This window comes from Emys orbicularis, chromosome 13 (genome assembly GCF_028017835.1).
Source record: "Emys orbicularis isolate rEmyOrb1 chromosome 13, rEmyOrb1.hap1, whole genome shotgun sequence".
Lineage (NCBI taxonomy): Eukaryota > Metazoa > Chordata > Testudines > Emydidae > Emys > Emys orbicularis.
The window spans coordinates 17,960,221-17,980,847 of record NC_088695.1 but is presented as its reverse complement, the minus strand read 5'-3'; the positions used below and the strand labels follow the sequence as shown (position 1 = coordinate 17,980,847).

The following is a 20,627-nucleotide window of genomic DNA, read 5'->3' as shown; positions in this document are numbered from 1 at the left end:
AATCTGCCACAGCACAGGGAGATGAACTCGATGGCTTCTTGAGGTCCCTTCCAGCCGTACAGGTCTATGATTCCTATGAGGTCATGTGATAAAGAATAAACTTGTGCTAGAGGAAAAATAAAAAGAACAAATTGTGAAATAACAATTGTAAATTACAAAATCCTGGTAAGAACAAAGGAAATGTTCTGCTATGAACACTGTAAGTGATTGCTTAAATACTAGCATCAATTACTATTTTCTGTGATTATTTATTGTTAGAACCTTACACTAAGCAGTACAGTGACATCCATCTGCACAACGTTAACCAAGGCGTGCTAAGGAAAACAGGAGTAACCAAAACACTGCTTTTAAACAGGAATTAAAAATAAATAAATCAACTGGAGTGAAATTGCATTTACAGCAGTTTATAGGAAACAGAGTAACAGTCAGGCATCGGAACAGTAGATAAGACTTCCATAAAGTGACAATGAATTATTTTGTGTAACAAAGACATATACGGTCATGTGCTTTAACACCACCGTCCTGGAGAGGGGTTGGGCCAGCAAGGAACATAAACCTCTCTGCCACCCATGTGCTATTTTGGCAACCACTGCACACGGCTCACCCCCTTGTGGTAACTTTTGTCCCCGCTGCCCCTCGCTATCCCGGGGTTTACCCCTCTGCCTCTGTCTGGCAGCGCACCTCCCCCTATCGTAACCCCAGTTGCTGCGCCCTCGCCCTGATTCTGTCTACCTGCCCCCGCCCCCCATTCCCCTGCCTCCACCAGCTATTCCACCCGCTTCTGGACACGTTTCGGCCCCTGCCCCATAAGCAGGGGGCCCCTCTGCAGCCCTTCAGCTGGGAGGAGATTCTGATGGCAAGTTGGGGCAGCGGCTTCAGCGGATGTTCCCGAGCACGTTCAGATCACTCCAGCCTGCTCAGTAACAGCTCAGCAATGTGGGAAAATTCCTCTCCTCCGCCCTCTCAGGGGCTGAGCTTCCTGCGTTAGAGGCTGCTGCTGCTGCCGCCTCCATTGTGATCTGGGAGCCTGGGCTGAGCAGCTGCTGCTCCCCAGCGGGGTCTGTCCAAGCCCCCTCTGTGCCCCCCAGCCCAGGTGGGGACTTTCTGCAGGGGGTGGAACCAACCCCTGGGGCAGCCCCGGGCTCTGCCGATACCAGCTCCTGAGCCGGAGCCTGCAGGTGAGGGGAGAGACCCGGGGGAAAGGGCTGGGACCGGGCAGGAAAGTGACTCTGCACCACCGGCCCCTCCTCGCCCCAGCTCCGCTCCCGGGCGGGGGTCTGCGAGTCCCAGAGCTGCTGCCCTCCCTGACCCCCCGCTCTCGTTAGCACTTGCAGGAGCCGATCCAGCTAGGAGAGTGAATGTCCCCAGCACAGTGACCAAGGCTCCTGGGCAGAGGGGGAAGGAGATGGGAAAAACAGTCTGGAAGGGGCAGCAGGAGTTTATTGCGGAGGGAGGTTCCCGGCTCCCAGCCCTGCCCAGCTCCATTCCCTGCAGCGCCCCGGGGCAGATTGACTTTCCTGGGAACAAGGTCAGGAGCAGGGAGAGGAAAACCAGTTACTGCCTCCGCCTGGTCCCTGCATTGCTGAGGGAATGTGCTGCCCTGGGGGACAGTGTCGGGGGGGATCCCTGAAACTGGCTCCTTTGATTCTGCTCTTTTCTAAGGCCAGGTTTACACTAGGAAATTAGGTCAGTATTGTGACAGCGTACCCCATAAGGCTTTATGGGGGGGTGTTTATAAATGTATGTATGATATAACTGAAATATGTTTTGTGCTGCCTGTGCCATGTAACATATCTCCGTAAAGGTTATGGTCTACTATATCTATTCATCCTATTTGTACATATATATCATTTTCTACTTGAGGTTAAGAATATGGGCTGTATGCTTGCTTGATTTCTAAGTAAGCTTTGTGAGGCATTTGGTCAGCTTCTTTAGGAAGGAATTCGCCAGGTTAAGTACCTGATCAGGAAACACTTGGGGAACAATGCATCTTGGAATGCTCCAATCCACATGAGAAGTCTTCCTGGAGACATGCAAGATACCATGTGGACAATGGCTTCAGCCTGTAAAGACTGAGTCATGCAGGGACATGTGACTTGCCCAGGTGACTCCAGAACTCAATCTTGGAGCTGGACTTTGCATAGGAGGGAGGAGGGGGGTCTCCTCCCACAAGAGAGAGTCTATTTAAACCTGGGGGAGACCCCTCCATTTGGTCTTCAGATGGCTAAAGAAGGAACCTCTCCACACCCCCCGAGGATACTTGAAGGAGACTAAAACAAAGGACCATAACTACAGGGGGTGTGAGTGATTGCTGGACCCAGGCTAAAAGGAGATTAGCCTGTAAAAGGGAGTGCTCTGGAACTGGTGAGGAAATCATCTGTATTTAGTTTGATTAGACATAGATTTGCGCATTTTATTTTACTTTGCTTGGTTACTTACTTTGTTCTGTCTGTTACTACTTGGAACCACTTAAATCCTACTGTCTGTATTTAATAAAATCACTTTTTATTTAGTAATTTACTCAGAGTATGTATTAATACCTGGGGGAGCAAACAACTGTGCATATCTCTCTATCAGTGTTATAGAGGGCGAACAATTTATGAGTTTGCCCTGCATAAGCTTTATGCAGGGTAAAACGGATTTATCTGGGTTTAGACCCCATTGGGAGTTGGGCATCTGAGTGCTAAAGACAAGCATACTCCTGTGAGCTGGTTTTCAGGTAAACTTGCAGCTTTGGGACAAGTGATTCAAACCCTGGGTCTGTGTCTGGAGCCAGACTGGAGGGTCTCGCTCAGCAAGACAGGGTGCTGGAGTCCTGAGCTGGCAGGGAAAACAGAAGCAGGGGTAGTCTTGGTACATTGGGTGGCAGCTCCCAAGGGGGTTTCTGTGATCCAACCCGTCACAAGTATAATTACCTCACTCAGGGGTGTGAAAAATCCACACCCCAAGAAAAGTAACACAGTTAAACTGACCTAATCCCTGGTGTAGACCAGGGGTGGCCAACCTTCTGAAGCACTTAGAGGAGAGGAAAGTGATCAGGAACAGTCAGCATGGATTCACCAAGGGCAAGTCATGCCTGACTAACCTAATTGGCTTCTATGAGGAGATAACTGGCTCTGTGGATGAGGGGAAAGCAGTGGAGATAACTGGCTCTGCGGATGAGGGGAAAGCAGTGGATGTGTTAATCCTTGACTTTAGCAAAGCCTTTGATACGGTCTCCCACAGTATTCTTGCTGCCAAGTTAAAGAAGTATGGGCTGGATGAATGGACTATAAGGTGGATAGAAAGCTGGCTAGATCATTGGGCTCAACGGGTAGTGATCAATGGTTCCATGTCTAGTTGGCAGCTGTTATCAAGCGGAGTGCCCCAAGGGTTGGTCCTGGGGCCGGTTTTGTTCATTATCTTCATTAATGATCTGGAGGATGGCGTGGACTGCACCCTCAGCAAGTTTGCAGATGACACTAAACTGGGAGGCGTGGTAGACATGGTGGAGGGGAGGGATAGGATACAGAGGGACCTAGACAAATTAGAGGATTGGGCCAAAAGAAATCTGATGAGGTTCAACAAGGACATGTGCAGAGTCTTGCACTTAGGACGGAAGAATCCATGCACTGCTACAGACTAGGGACCAAATGGCTAGGCAGCAGTTCTGCAGAAAAGGACCTAGGGGTTACAGTGGATGAAAGGCTGGATATGAGTCATCAGTGTGCCCTTGTTGCCAAGAAGGCTAACGGCATTTTGGGCTGTATAAGTAGGAGCATTGCCAGCAAATCAAGGGACGTGATCATTCCCCTCTATTCGGCATTGGTGAGGCCTCATCTGGAGTACTGTGTCCAGTTTTGGGCCCCACACTACAAGAAGTATGTAGAAAATTGGAAAGAGTCCAGCGGAGGGCAAAAAAAAAAGATTAGGGGTCTGGAGCACATGACTTATGAGGAGAGGCTCAGAGAACTGGGATTGTTTAGTCTGCAGAAGAGAAGAATGAGGGGGGATTTGATAGCTGCTTTCAACTACCTGAAAGGGGGTTCAAAGAGGATGGATCTAGACTGTTCTCAGTGGTAGGAGATGACAGAACAAGGAGTAATGGTCTCAAGTTGCAGTGGGGGAGGTTTAGGTTGGATATTAGGAAAAACTTTCACTAGGAGGGTGGTGAAGCATTGGAATGGGTTACCTAAGGAGTTGGTGGAATCTCCTTCCTTTGAGGTTTTTAAGGCCCGGTTTGACAAAGCCCTGGCTGGGATGATTGAGTTGGGGATTGGTCCTGCTTTGAGCAGGGGGTTGGACTAGATGACCTCCTGAGGTCCCTTCCAACCCTGATATTCTATGATTCTATGAACCTATGGCTCCGGAGCTACATGCGGCTCTTCAGAAGTTAATATGCGGCTCCTTGTACAGGCACCGACTCCGGGGCTGGAGCTACAGGTGCCAACTTTCCAATGTGCCAGGGGGTGCTCACTGCTCAAACCCTGGCTCTGCCACAGGCCCTGCACCCACTCCACCCCTTCCTGCCCCCTCCCCTGAGTCTGCCATGCCCTCGCTCCTTCCCTCCGCTCCCCCAGAGCCTCCTGCATGCCACGAAACAGCTCATCGGGGGAGGCGCTGATCAGCGGGGCTGCCGGTGGGTGGGAGGTGTTGGGAGTGGGGTGGGGGGAGCTCATAGGAGGCTGCTGACATATTACTGTGGCTCTTTGGCAATGTACATTGGTAAATTCTGGCTCCTTCTCAGGCTCAGGTTGGCCACCTCTTGTGTAGACAGTGCTGGATTGACAGAAGAATTCTCCCATGGACATAGCTACTGCCTTGTGGGAGGTGGAGCACCTACCTCGACAGGAGAAGCCTTCCTGTTGGCGTAGGTAGCATCTTTACTGAAGATGCAGCTGTGCTGCTGCAGCACTGTAAGTGTGAACCTGCCCTAAGATTTGGTTCAGAGACTTTTAAAAATTTCTCAGTCCTGGTCTACACTACGAGTTTAGGTCAAATTTAGCAGCGTTAGATCGATTTAACCCTGCACCCGTCCACACGACGAAGCCATTTTTGTCGACTTAAAGGATTCTTAAAATCGATTTCTGTACTCCTCCCCGATGAGGGGATTAGCGCTGAAATCGACATCGCCAGGTCAAATTTGGGGTAGTGTGGACGCAATTTGACGGTATTGGCCTACAGGAGCTATCCCAGAGTGCTCCATTGTGACTGCTCTGGACAGCACTTTGAACTCAGATATGCTAGCCAGGTACACGGGAAAAGCCACGGGAACTTTTGAATTTCATTTCCTGTTTGGCCAGCGTGGCGAACTCAGCAGCACTCAGCAGCACAGGTGACCATGCAGTCCCCCCCAGAATGTTTCTACATTTCTACATTTGCTTAACGGCAAAAGTATCATGCCTCGCTAGCGATCCTGCCTGAGCCAGGTCACTGAGTCACGTGCACTCTGCGCTGTGTCAGCCTTGGGTGGGGGCATGACCGCTTTGTGAGCAGGAAGACCATAGATATAGACATTGCATTAGGTAGCTTCTGTAGCTAGAGAAAACATTCCTGTGCATTCGGCAAAGTCTGTGGCAAAAAAAGAGAAGCCCCCTAGTGTAGTGGTTATCACGTCCACCTAACACACAAAAGCCCCGTAGTGTAGTGGTTATCACATTCACCTAACCCATGAAACGTCCCTGGTTGGAAACAGGTCACTGTTCCTTTTTTGACTCCCCTCCTGCATTTTTAGTCTTAGGCCTTGTCTACACTACGAGAGTACTTCGATTTTAGTTAATTCGACTATGTGGAATCGATATTACTAAGTCGAACGTGTGTGTCCACACTAAGGACAGTAATTCGACTTTGTGAGACTTTGTGAGTCCACACTAACGGGGCAAGCGTCGACATTGGAAGCGGTGCACTGTGGGCAGCTATCCCACAGTTCCCGCAGTCCCCCCTGCCCTTTGGAATTCTGGGTCGAGCCCCAAATGCCTTCTGGGTAAAAAAATGTGTCGAGGGTGCTTTTGGGCGCCTGTCGTCATCCGTCCGTCACTCAAGCCCTCCCTCCCTCCCTCCCTCCCTGAAAGCGCCGGCGGGAAATAATTTTGCGCGCTTTTCTGATTACTGACAGCGCGGACGCCACAGCAGTGCGAGCATGGATCCCGCTGCGACCATCGCTGCAGTTGTGGCAGTTCTCAACGCCTCGCAGCTTCTCCTCCACCTGTACCAGAGGCAGCTGCAGATCAATCATGAGAGGAGGCTACGGCACTACCGTGACGGCATGAAGTCGGACACTAGCTCCGACCTCTCTGAGAACATGAGACCCAGCGCCCAGGACATCTCGCTGTCACTGGGTCTTGTTGATACTGTTGAACGGCGATTCTGGGCCCGTGAAACCAGCACGGAATGGTGGGACCGCATAGTGCTGCAGGTCTGGGATGAATCCCAGTGGCTGCGCAACTTTCGCATGCGGAAGGGGACTTTCCTCGAACTGTGTGAGTTGCTGTCCCCTGCCCTGAAGCGAAAGGACACCCGGATGCGGGCAGCCCTGACTGTCCAGAAGCGAGTGGCCATAGCCCTCTGGAAGCTCGCAACGCCAGACAGCTACCGGTCCGTCGCTAACCAGTTTGGCGTGGGCAAGTCTACCGTGGGGGTTGCTGTTATGCAAGTAGCCAGGGCAATCGTCAAGCTACTGCTATCTAAGGTAGTGACCCTGGGAAACGTGGAGCTCATCAGAGATGGCTTTGCCGAGATGGGATTCCCAAACTGCGGTGGGGCTATAGATGGGACTCACATCCCTATCCTGGGACCGGACCACCAGGCCAGCCAGTACATAAACAGAAAGGGATACTTTTCCATGGTGCTGCAAGCACTGGTGGACCATCGGGGACGTTTTACCAATATCTACGTTGGATGGCCTGGCAAGGTTCATGACGCTAGGGTGTTCAGGAACTCCGGTCTGTGTAGACGGCTGCAGGAAGGTCTTTACTTCCCGGACCACAAAGTAACTGTTGGGGATGTGGAGATGCCTACAGTCATCCTCGGGGACCCTGCATACCCGCTAATGCCCTGGCTCATGAAGCCCTACACTGGCGCACTGGACTCAGGGAAAGAACTATTCAACTACCGGCTCAGCAAGTGCAGAATGGTGGTGGAGTGTGCTTTTGGCCGTCTCAAGGGCAGATGGAGAAGCCTACTCACTCGCTGTGATCTCAGCGAGACCAATATCCCCATTGTGATAGCTGCTTGCTGTGTGCTCCACAATTTGTGTGAGAGCAAGGGGGAGACCTATATGTCAGGGTGGGAGGTTGAGGCAAATAGCCTGGCTTCTGATTACGTCCAGCCAGACAGCAGGGCGATTAGAAGATCACAGCGGGACGCACTGTGCATCAGGGAGGCTTTGAAAGCCAGGTTCCTGACTGAACAGGGTCTCCAGTGACTTTTTACTTTGTGGACACAGATGCTGAACCTGCCCCCGTTTCTTTACCCAGTTACTGTTGACTATCCTTCCAAGTTACATACCCCCTTCCCCACCTTCCCAACAAATAAAATCTGTTCTGTTCTGTTAATGAACAAGGTTCTCTTTTTTACTGTTTTCGCGGGAATGTTTTAAACCGGGGACGCAGACTGTGGCGGGGGGCGGGCTTACTGTTTTGATGCAAATGATGCTTCTAAAGTCCGGGAATGACAGGCTCCGCAGTGCTGCATTGGTTGTTTCAACGCAGCCTGCCAGCAGTCCTGGGCGGGACTGGATGTATGTGTCGGCCAAGTGACTTTCTGGCAGGGGGCGGAGGGTAACAGATCCCCTGCTGCGTGGCTCTGTGATCCAGGATAAGGACCGCGGCATAGGATCTCTAACTGCCCTCCCCCGACACAAAGTCACAGATCAACCCCCTCGCACCCCAGAACAAGAAAACCGCCTCCCAGACTGACCAGGGTAACTGGTGACTGTGCTGTGTATGTGTCCTGATGCTGGACCTGCCCCCGCCTCTGTAGCCTGCTACAGGTGACTGTCCTGTCCAAGTAACAAACCCCTTCCCCCCCTTCAGACAGAATCCCCTCCAAAAGACACTCTCGGAAACAGTACTTAACAGAAACAGATGTTTTATTACGAACCGCACATGAAAAGGGGGGGGGGAAGGAAACTTGGACATGGGCTAGTGTGAGATGGGTAGGAAAGGACTTTTCAAAGTTTGGAACGAGAGCCTTCCATTGCTGCAGCAGTGTGCAGTGGCCGACTGACAGTTTTAACGGCCCTTGCCGCCCCTCCTTCTTTGTACTTTTGGTGAGGGGGGTGTGGGACTTGGTGGCGGGGGAGGGCGGTTAGAGATAGACAGCAGCAGTGCTCTGTCCTCCTGCCTCCGGTCTTGCAGAACATCCACTAGGCGCCGGAGCGTCTCCGTTTGCTCCCTCATTAGTCCAAGCAGGGTTTGAGTAGCCTGCTGGTCCTCCTGGCGCCACCTCTCCTCCCGTTCCATGACTGCTCTGTGCATTTGTGACAAGTTCTCCCTCCACTGTGTCGTCTGGGCTGCCTGCTCTCGTGAGCACTCCATAAGTTCATAAAACATGTCTTCACGAGTTTTTCTCTTCCTTCTTCTAATCTGCGCTAGCCTCTGGGAGTGTGATGCCAGGCTGGGTTGGGAGACAGTCGCAGATGTGTCTGTGGGAATGGGAAAAAGGGAGTAAATTCCTGAGACAGATAAATGAAGTTGCTAACAAAGAGCATAGTCTTTCTCTGTGAACAACACCATGCACTGCACCTTTCACATGCGCACTCAGGACAAGGTCGAATTTTCGGCCCTCGCCTTATGTGTCTGGGGTCCTGCAGTTGCGATCAGAGAAGCGTTGCAGGACACCTCTACTTCTGCTGCGGGAAAACATGGTAAGCCGTAGACTTGTGGCAGCTTAAACATGTAATAGTAGCACTGGGCTCCTTTCGCACTGAATGCAAGGCCACTCTCTGCTGGCAGCAATCAGGGAAGCATGAGCTCTGCCCCTGTCCCACCATCTCGCGGCTGTCCCCGGGAAAGATCCCTGTATGCTGCCCCTCTGCCGCCTCCACCGCGTGGCTGTAAAGCAGTCCAAATACTAACATTCCCCTCCCTAATTTAAAGCAGGGCGTCATGTGTGACATAACCCTCATGAGGATCTCGGAGACCGAGAGGGGAAGGATGCTGCGTGAATGCATGCAGAGGCCTGGGCCATATGCCGCCATGCTGTGCCGCGCACTGATCCCCGACTACCTCATGGACTCATGGCGTGGGAACGTGTGCTACCACGGGGGACCAAACAAGATTGCCCTGCCGTTGAACCTCGTGCGCATGCTGGAGCGGTACCTCCAGGAGAGCTATGCGGAGCTATCCCAGGAGGACTGTCTGTCCATTCCCGGGCACATTGACCGCCTTTTCCTTTAAGTTGAGCATAACGGACTACAGAGTGGAGGGGCCGTGTTGTGGACTAATCATGAATATCCGGACAGTACTTGATTTTCTATACATAGTTAGTAGTAAAAAGTTTACTAAGCCAACTAAATCATGAACAACAAATTACTGATATAGTTATTATTCCTGTTTTGTTATAAATAAAAGTTTCTATGTTTAACTGAGTGACTGAAAAGCCCATTCTTAACAATATAAATATTCCACTTATGTTAAAATGAAATGTTTAGATGTTTAAAGCACTCACTGCTTGATCCTTCCCCTGATTCGGTGTCCGGGGTAAGGGCTGTGGACGGTTGGTAGGGGATCTCGGTAAGGGTGATGAAGAGCTCCTGGCTGTCGTTGAAATCAGCGGTGCAAGCGCTGTCGACTGCCTCGTCCTCCTCATCTCCTTCCTCATCTTCCCCGTCACCTAACATTTCCGAGGAGGAACCGGCCGTGGACAATATCCCATCCTCGGAGTCCACGGTCACTGGTGGGGTAGTGGTGGCGGCCGCACCTAGGATGGAATGCAGTGCCTCGTAGAAACGTGATGTGTGGGGCTGGGATCCGGAGCGTCGGTTTGCCTCTTTGGTTTTTTGGTAGCCTTGTCTCAGCTCCTTGATTTTCACGCGGCACTGCGTTGCATCCCGGCTGTATCCTCTCTCTGCCATGGCTTTAGAGATCTTCTCATAGATCTTTGCATTCCTTCTTTTGGAGCGCAGCTCTGAAAGCACGGACTCATCGCCCCACACAGCGATGAGATCCAAGACCTCCCGATCAGTCCATGCTGGGGCCCTCTTTCTATTAGATTGCACGGCCAACTCTGCTGGAGAGCTCTGCATCGTTGCTAGTGCTGCTGAGCTCTCCACGCTGTCCAAACAGAAAATGAGATTCAAACTGGCCAGACAGGAAAAGGAATTCAAATTTTCCCGGGGCTTTTCCTGTGTGGCTGGTCAGAGCATCCGAGCTCTAAGTGCTGTCAAGAGCGTCAACAGAGTGGTGCACTGTGGGATAGCTCCCGGAGCTATTACCGTCGATTTCCATCCACACCTAGCCTAATTCGATATTGCCATTTCGAATTTAGCGCTACTCCTCTCGTTTTCGAGGATTACAGAAGTCGAATTTAAAAGAGCTCTATTTCGAACTAAGTAGCTTCCTGGTGTGGACGGGTGCAGGGTTAATTCGATGTAACGGCGCTAAATTCGATATAAGCTCCTAGTGTAGACCAGGCCTTAGAACAGACCGCGCTGTGAAATTTTACTTTGAATTATATCAATTATGAGTTAAATAATATGGAAGCTCTCTCTAAGTTATAGTCTCGGGTTCCTTACCCTTTCAGCTGCTCTGATAAATTAACATTTTTGTTAGGGGTGGGGGGAAATTTTCATGAAGCCTTTTATAGGGACTAATGCTCTCTAGGACTCTATGGGCCATGTTAAGGTTATTTCAAAGTGCAATCCTTCGTTCTGGATTTGCCATTCCACAGGTTGAACTGCTCCTTACTACTTTCCAGGCTTCATGAGCCATGGGAGCAAGGGGTAGGCTGGGGTAGGTGCGACCGCGCGGTGCTGCTGGCTGGGAGAGCAGCCTGAGGCAGAAGCCTCCAGCTGGCATGATATTCCAGGCAGGACTGAATCTCCATGAGACGAAACTTAAAGAAGAGAATGACCTGGAGTCACTCCCATTCGGTGCTCTAAGAGGAGGATAGCCATGTCTGTCCAGGCACCCCTGATCGACCTCACTGAGGTCTGCCAGCTGAGTGGGGCTGCGTGGGACCCCGGTTGGCCGGAGCTGGCGAACGGAGCCCCAGACCGGCAGCGGGCTGAGCCGCTCACCCCACTGCTGGTCTGGGGCTCCGTCCGCCGGCCCCGCTCAGCCCACTGCCTGCCTGGGGTTCCGATCATCCAGGCAGGCAGTGGGCTGAGCGGGTCCAGTGGACGGGACCCCGGAAAAAAGGCATGAAACGATTGTCTGCCATTGCTTTCACGGGAGGGGGGCTGACGACATGTACCCAGAACCACCCGAGACAAAGTTTTTGCCCCATCAGGCATTGGGAGCTCAACCCAGAATTCCAATGGGCGGCGGAGACTGCGGGAACTGTGGGATAGCTACCCACAGTGCAACGCTCCGAAAGTCGACGCTAGCCTCGGTACTGTGGACGCACTCCACCGACTTAATGGTCTTAAGTGGAGAAACACACAATCAACTGTATCAAATCAATTTCTAAAAAATCGACTTATATTAAATCAACCTAATTTCTTAGTGTAGACATACCCGCAGTGGGTTTAGTCCTGGTGGGCAGAATCTAGAATCTGGCTTCAGGTAAAGAGCCCGGGGGAAACTGGGGTGTAAAATGGACTAAAACTTTTTCTGATGCCTGCCCAATGGCCCTTCTTGCCTTGACAGGCTGCAGAATGACATCCACATCTTGCTCCAGATCCTCCCATCCTCCCAGGGGACAGGGAAGAGACATGGCTGCTGCAGTGGTGCTGGCTCAGGTAAGTGATTGGCAGGGAGCCGGTGGGGAGGGTGGGGTTTGACTGGACGTGGGGGAGGGACAGGAAATACAGGAGGAAAGTTGAATGAGGAATGAAAAACCTCTGTTGAGTTCTTTGCTCTTTACACAAAAAACACAATATGGAGAAGCCACATGGGCACAGCTAGGTCCCAAATAACCATGTTTAGTAACTACACAGACATGCAAGGCCCAGCCACATATTTACACTACTGCTTAGATTAGTCCTTGGCAGCTTCTAAACCATAGAACATAGTGAGCCACCCGATAGCTCACAAAATTCTTAAAAGGATGTAACAGGGTTTTGTGGATTGCTTGGTCCTTAAGGGCAGCTAATCATCAACAGGAGCCCTTACCATGTCCCTCTGCTTCTGCCACAGTGGGTTTCAACCATCTGGATTCTCAGCTACTAGCTGGTAGTGCCCCCACCTGACTGTTGAAGGGAGCCAGGAACCCTACCCTACTTCCCTATGTAGTTTCAGTTATTCCTGAACCGGTCCTTCCCCACAGGACTAGCCTGATGCCTCCGTACATACCTTCCGTAATGGATGAACCAACAATCAATGTACATTTTATTTACAAGGGGAAATATACAGGAAGCCTATAAAGGGAAGGGAAAGATGGACTTGGAGTAGATACATCAGTAACACCATACAACTCGCAAGTAACACAACCCCTAGAGTGGATTGACGAGTCCAGTTTATTCCACACTAATGGGCTCCATAAGGTGGAGAGAGAGGGGTACTCCGTGGGGGGGGGAGGGAGAAAGGGGGGGTGCTCCGTGGGAGGGGGAGAAGAATGGACGTTAAAGGGGGGGGGTGGCAACAAAGGATACTGCCAGAGCCGCCGAGCCTGCCTCACCTCATGCCGGGGGAAAGTCACACTCACAGGTGAGTTCCTTCCCTCACCCCTACCCCCTCCCCTTCCCAGACACCCCAGCAGCCAATCCCCTCCCTCAGACTGTGCTGCATTCTGCTCTCTCTAGGACCCAGCAGCCCTGCTCTTACATGCTCCACTGCTTCCCCAGAGTGGTGCCCCCAGGCAGAGTGGTGCCCTAAGTGGCTGCCTATTCTGCCTATGGCTAAGGACGGCCCTGGCCGGAAATGGTGGCCATTTTGAATAAGGGCAGTTTGACTCTACACCCCTGAAAGTAATGGGAGGTGGTGGCCATGTAGAACAAGGGAGAATGTGTGAGTTCTGTGTCAGGAATCATGTGAAATGTCCAAAAATCCCAACTAAATATTGTGAGACTCATGATAAAAGCACCGGAAGTGGCAGCTCCTGGCATCACGGTTTCACCATAAAAATAGTGTGTTTTTAATTACAGCTCTGAGAAATTTCCCCTTCCCCAGGGAAAATTTCCTGCTCTCTGTGGGGTGGGGGTGAGGGATTTTGCAGCTCTCCCTGTGACTGAGCTGGTGGGATTGTGGCTGGGGCAGCAGGTTCTGAGAGGGGGACTCTGGCTGTTTCAGGGGCTGGTGACCTTCGAGGAGGTGGCGGTGTATTTTACTGAAGAGCAATGGGCTCTGCTGGACCCCAGTCAGAGAGCCCTCTACAGGGACGTCATGCAGCAGAACTATGAGAATGTGACCTCGCTGGGTAAGGATTCCTGTCCCCTCGGGTATTAGAAGGAGTGGGGGTCTCTGAAGCATCTGGGTCGGCTTCTGCTCAGGGTTCATCCCTGGTCCCTTAGATTTCAGGAGGATCAGCCCCAGAAACCATGTGAGAGAGACTGTTCCCTCCTGATACCCCTCCCAGGGAAGAGGAGATTCAGAGACATAGTGAAGAAGCTCATCCCCAGAATTTCCAAGGGAGAGGATGGGCTGTATGTAGCACTCTGTGTTTCTAAACACGGGCTCACACACAGAGAGATGTCTCCTCTCCATCCTTTCCCAGGACTATCTCCATGGCTGGAAAGGGCTGTGGTCTGAGCAGGGCTAGGAAGGAGTAAGAGGTTGCACAACTGTGTTGTGCCAAAGTCATAAAAAACCCCAGTGTGTGGAGATCGCTGAACCTCCTGCAGGGGGAGCTGTACACGTCCCAAGAATCATCTGACCTCTCCAAAGGGTCTTCAGGAATATCTGTTTGGTTTATGCAGCTCTGGTTGATGAAGGCAGCTGTGTTGATATAGTATACTTGGATTTCTTCAGGGCATTTGACTTGGTACCACATGACATTTTGATTTAAAAACCTTGTGTTATATGGAATGAACAAGACCACACAGTAGATGGATTCACAACTGGGTCATTTACGGATCTCAAAATGTTTTTGTTAATGGGGAGAAGTCAATGAGCAGGGCTGTTTCTAGTGGGTGCCCTAGGGATCAGTTCTTGGTCCAACACTACTTAATATTTTTATCAACAATCTTCATGATGATGTAAAACCTTTGCTGGTAAGGTTTGTGGACGACACAAAGATTAGTGGGGTATCAATAATAATGAGGACAGGTTATTGTTACCAAGTGATCTGAATTTCCTGCTTAAATGGTCATAATCCAATAAAATGTGTTTTAGTACCTGCACAGCCAAATGCAAGTTAATACATCTGAGAAAACAAGAATTCAGATTGTACCTACAGCATGAAGGATTCTGGGCTTGGCTACACTACAGAGGCTAGAGCAGCATAGCTAGTGCACTGTAGCTGCGCTGGCATAACCCCATAGATGTAGCCAAATCTGACCTTCTGAAATAAAAAATCATAGTTGATGACCTGGGTTTCATTATCTTTCCTTTTAATTTAAACTGAATCAACCTGTGACTAGAGCCAAGGTTATTTCCTACGACCACCTCTTCTATGATGTCCTCACTACTTACTAAAACCAAGTCTAAAATTGCATCAACTCTGTTAGATTGGTGACCGTTTGATGAAGAAACTGTCGACATTGTAGATAATCATGCAGCGCTGTGGCAAAAAGGACTCGTGCGATCCTGGGGTGTATAAAAGGGGGAGTATCCGGCAGAAGCGAGGAAGAGATTGTGCCTGTATATGCAGCATTGGAGAGACCACTGCTGGAATACTGCCTCCAGTTCTGGTGTCCACACTTCAAGAAGGATGTGGGAACATTGGAGAGAGTTCAAAGGAGGAACACAACAACGACCCTGGGGCTGGAAGACAGGCCTTTCCATTGGAGGACCTCAACGTATCCAGCTTATTGAAGAGAAGGTTGAGAGGGGAATTGATCAGTCTGTATAGGTGCTTACACATGGAAAATAGATTTGATAATGGCGGGGTGAGGGCTTTTAAGCCTTGCTCAGGAAGGAATAACTTGAAGCAGTGGCTGGAAGCTGAAGTTACACAAATTCTTCCTTGAAATAAGATGCAATTTCCCAGCAGTGAGGCTAATTAAACATTGACACCATCTTACCAAGGGGGGTAGGGGACTTATCATCACTTTGAGTCTTTAAAGTGACATTAGTTCTCTCTTAAAACAATATGCTTTAATCCAGTTTCTGGGGGATGTTTTGTGGCCTGGGCAGAGGCAGGGTAGATGGTTGTAGTGGAACTCAGTGTCCCACCCCTCCACTCCCCACAACCTCAATGCCTCCCTCACCTGAGCCCACAACCTCTCTTCCCTCCCCAATCATCCACCCCATTTATACCCCTCTTCCCTTATTCCCCCACTCCTCTGCCCCCTGGTATCTCTTCCCTCCCAGGAGGCATTCCCATGTATGTTTCCCTCAACCCCCAAAGATTTTGATTACATTCTCCCCAAAATGAAATTGTCACCCATGATTCACAAATTGTAGCAACCTCTGGCCACTCAGTCCAAAACTTATTTTGTCTTAGATGGGGGCTTATGATTAACTTATCCTTAGTTATACTAATTGAAGGGTGAATTCATAGCCATCAGTCTCAGCGAGGTCTGTGATTTATCCAGTCACTAGTACCTCTCAGTTCAACTTTACAAGGCAGCAGTAGGACATTTTTGAGGGGACCTGTAACTCGAGAACTCCTCAAAAGACCCCAAATTTGGGTCACTAATGCTCCCCAACATCCCAAAGAGGCACACAAAATGCAAAGTGATCTGAGTAACCATTCCGTTTTTAGAGCACTTACAAGAGTTGAGCTTTAAAGCCGATAAAATGGCAGGAATGGAAACCCGCTAACTGTTTTTCTGTATTGGTGCGTGCGTACTGTAAAAAATGCACATTTTCTTAAATCACATTCTCAGTCTGCATTCCCCAAAGATTTAAGGGGTGCCATGCACTATTTTGGGTAAAACTCAACAGATTGAGATCATTCTGCCCTGTATCACTTCAATAGTTTGATCTCTAGCCCTATGCAAAAAAAAAAAAAATAAATAAATGTAGAAACTCTTTTAAAAATGGCTATTTTTCTCAGGCCTTATATCTCTTGCACCTCTAGCTCAAATGACCCCAAGTTTGGGTCACTAACTGCACCCAACATCTTCCTGACGCACCCCAAATTTTAAAGGAGTCTGACAAAGGATGTAAATTTTAGAGGACTTAGAAAAGTCAACCTTTTAACAGAAGTCGTGATGCAACCGTCACTATAGTGGCACTGCCATGCCAGTACAATTTCCTGGTTTTTCAGAAGTTTGAGTTTGAAATACATTAACTCTGTATTTCCTGTTTTTTTGGAGGTTTGGTTCTCACTGAATTTATTAAGGGTTTTTTTTGTTTTGTTTTGTCATTGAATAATGATTATAATCATTTTTTGTGGCTTCAGTTGGTCATTTATAGTGGTCAGGAACAGGGCCGGCTCCAAGCACCAGCAAAGGAAGCAGGTGCTTGGGGTGGCCAATGGAAAGGGGCAGCACGTCCGGATCTTCGGCGGCAATTCGGCGGCAGGTCCCTCTCTCCCTCTCAGAGGGAAGGACTCGCCGCCGAATTGCCGCCGAAGAATCAAGCGGCGCGGTAGAATTGCTGCAGAAGTGCCACCAATCGCAGCTTTTTTTGTTTTGTTTTTTTTGCTTCGCCGCTTGGAGCGGCAAAAAAGCTGGAGCCGGCCCTGGTCAGGAAAGAATATTTTTCCCCAATGTACAAATGGCTAGTTGTGTTCTAGGATGGGGTCTTCGTGTGTATGTTTTCCTCCTCTGTAGCATAAGAGATTGGCCACAGTTGAAGACAGGACACCAAATTCATAGATTCATAGTTTCTAGGACTGGAAGGGACCTCGAGAGGTCATCGAGTCCAGTCCCCTGCCCTCATGGCAGGACCAAATACTGTCTAGACCATCCCTGATAGACATTTATCTAACCTACTCTTAAATATCTCCAGAGATGGAGATTCCACAACCTCCCTAGGCAATTTATTCCAGTGTTTAACCACCCTGACAGTTAGGAACTTTTTCCTAATGTCCAACTTAAACCTCCCTTGCTGCAGTTTAAGCCCGTTGCTTCTTGTTCTATCCTTAGAGGCTTAGGTGAACAAGTTTTCTCCCTCCTCCTTATGACACCCTTTTAGATACCTGAAAACTGCTATCATGTCCCCTCTCAGTCTTCTCTTTTCCAAACTAAACAAACCCAATTCTTTCAGCCTTCCTTCATAGGTCATGTTCTCAAGACCTTTAATCATTCTTGTTGCTCTTCTCTGGACCCTCTCCAATTTCTCCACATCTTTCTTGAAATGCGGTGCCCAGAACTGGACACAATACACCAGTTGAGGCCTAACCAGCACAGAGTAGAGTGGAAGAATGACTTCTCGTGTCTTGCTCACAACACACCTGTTAATACATCCCAGAATCATGTTTGCTTTTTTTGCAACAGCATCACACTGTTGACTCATATTTAGCTTGTGGTCCACTATAACCCTTAGATCCCTTTCTGCCGCACTCCTTCCTAGACAGTCTTTTCCCATTCTGTATGTGTGAAACTGATTTTTCCTTCCTAAGTGGAGCACTTTGCATTTGTCTTTGTTAAACTTCATCCTGTTGGGGTGGACCAGTACTTCAAGGTGGTACAGAAAACCCTCTTTCTAGATTCTTGGCTGGTGTGTCTTACTCACATGCTCAGGGTCAAACTGATCACCTGATTTGGGGTTAGGAATCAATTTTCCTGCAACTCCGATTGGCTGGAACCTTGGCAGAGGAGGGGGTTAGATTTCCTGAGTCTGCAGCATTGGGTCTGGCTTCCCTGCTGGGATCATCTGAGCATATCTTACCAAATCAATTCCCTGCCAGTGCAGGGGCCTCAGACATTAGTAGCATGTTGGTCTCTCCTGTTCTCTCCCTGTGCCACACAGTTTACTTTCCTGGGGACTGAAATGTTTTCAACTAAAGTCTCTGGGCTTAATATAGGGGTTCCCTTGGTGAAAATAAAAGGCCTGTGATACACATTAGGTCAGACTAGATGATCTATTGGTCCCTTCTGCCCTTAAGCTCTGTGAAGAATACACGGGCACCCACTCATCCGGCACATCTGGAAACAGCTGTGTCTCAGAATAATTGTAAAATCCTGGTCTCACCTGCTTTCTTTCCCCGGAGCAGGATTTCCAATTGCCAAACCCAACATAATATTCCAGCTGGAACGAGGGGAAGAGCCGTGGGTGCCAGATCTCCCCAGCTTTGAGGAAAGGGACATCCTGAGAAACATCCGCACAGTTGAGCAAGTGATTAAATGGACACAGAAACCACCCGGCATTGGCATAATCAGCTGGGATTCCCACAAAGGGCCCGTGAGCTCCCCCACTTCTGCTTCATCTCACCCAGGTCAGGATTGTGACTAGCTGATGTCGTATCCTCATGTCAGATGCAAGTCAGGGCTTCCCATCCATCCTGACTGACACCTAGCAGTAGCTCCCTCCCCACTGGGTGTTCACTTGGGATGTGGAGGCAGAACTGGTCCCCTCCTCTCTCCTTTCTGGGGAAGGGTTTTGGGGGGAGGGATTTGGCTCCTGATTTTTCCATCTCCCCAGCAGGTATTTGGTTTATTTCCTGCCATCCCATTCACTTTTTGAGGTTCCCTTTCCCCTTGGGCACAGGGAATGACCCCTGTCTGGATTATCTCTCTGTCCCAGCAGGTGATGGGATGGTGGGGGAGAGCGAGGAGGAGACTCCTCAGCAGGAAGTTCCTGAACAACACGGAAATCTATCAGGAAAAACTGAAGAGGACGTTTCCCAGAGTCCTGAGCAGAGAGAAGCCTGTGACAGACAGCAAGGAAGTAACCCAGGGATGAAACTGGGTAAATCCACTTACCATGTGGGAGGTATGAAGGACCTTAAGGAAACCACAATCCAGCCAAGAGTCTTCAGTAAAGAGGAACCATATGACTGTGCTGAGTGCGGGAGAGGTTTCAACCGGAGATCCAACCTTGTTATACATCAAAGAGTCCACACCGGCGAAAAACCCTATAACTGCCCCAGCTGTGGGAAGTGCTTCAGTCAGATATCACACCTTATTGTACATCAGAGAATCCATACAGGAGAGAGACCCTATAAATGCCTTGACTGTGAGAAAAGTTTCAAGCACAGTTCAGACCTTGTTTCACACCAGAGAATTCACACAGGGGAGAGACCATATAAATGCCCAGACTGTGGGAAGAGCTTCAGGAAGAGCTCAGTCCTTCTTTCACATCACACAATCCATACGGGAGAGAAACCCCATAACTGTCTTGAGTGTGGGAAATATTTTGCTTATTTCTCATCCCTGATTTCACACCGGAGAATCCACACAGGAGAGAGACCCTATACATGCCTCGACTGCGGGAAAACCTTCCGTCAGAAAGGTACCCTTATTATCCATCAGAGAATCCACACTGGAGAGGCACCCTATAGCTGTCTTAAGTGCGGGAAAAGCTTCAAGCAGAGATCAGACCTTAGTGTACATCAGAGAATCCATGTGGCAGAGAGACCCTATAAATGCCCCGACTGTGGGAAATGCTGCAAGCGCAGCTCAGAACTAATTTTGCATCAGAGAATCCACATGGGAGAGAAACCCTTTAACTGTTCCGAATGTGGGAAACGTTTCTGTCAGGGATCACACCTTATTAGGCATGAGAGAATTCACACAGGAGAGAGACCTTATAAATGCTCTGTCTGTGGAAAGAGCTTCAGCCAGAGATCAAACCTCACCGTACATCAGAAAATCCACACGGCAGCAAGACCCTATAACTGCCCCAAGTGCGGGAAAAGCTACAGGCGCAACTCAGAGCTTATTTCACATCAGAAAATCCACATGGGAGAGAAACCCCATAACTGCCCTGAGTGTGAAAAAAGTTTCAAGTGGAGCTCAGAACTAATTTTGCATCAGAGAATCCACACGGGAGAGAAACCCTTTAAGTGCTCCGAATGTGGGAAAAGTTTCTGTCAGAAATCGCACCTTATTAGGCATCAGAGAATTCACACAGGACAGTAACCCTTTAACTGCTCTGAATGCGGAAAGAACTTTACCCAGAGCTCAGCCCTTATTGTCCATCAGAGAATGCACACCGGAAATAAACCATATACATGTTCTGTCTGTGGGAAAAGCTACAAGGCAAAGGTCTCCCTAATATCCCACCAGAAACTGCACACAAGGTAGAAGGTGTTGGGAGCTCTCCCTGTGGTCTGTGTCCTCTTGAAGCAAAGTGTAAATGTGCTTCATTTGAGCTCTCCCTCAGGGACAATTGGTCTGTGTCCTTGTCATAACTATAAAGGGAAGGGTAACACTCTCCTGTGTACAGTACTAAAATCCCTCCTGGCCAGAGACTCCAAAATCCTTTTACCTGTAAAGGGTTAAGAAGCTCGGGTAACCTGGCTGACACCTGACCCAAAGGACCAATAAGGGGACA

General features: G+C 49.6%; 1 protein-coding gene across 1 annotated transcript in view; it reads left to right on the top strand.

Annotated features, from left to right (window-relative positions):
* Positions 1–20,212, top strand: part of LOC135887539 (zinc finger protein 850-like) — a 437,015-nt gene extending 416,803 nt beyond the window's left edge. The window contains exon 3 of the mRNA XM_065415267.1: positions 19,149–20,212. Coding sequence (XP_065271339.1) covers positions 19,149–20,212 — 1,064 coding nt within the window. The remainder of the gene's footprint in view (positions 1–19,148) is intronic.
* Positions 20,213–20,627: the final 415 nt, after the last annotated feature.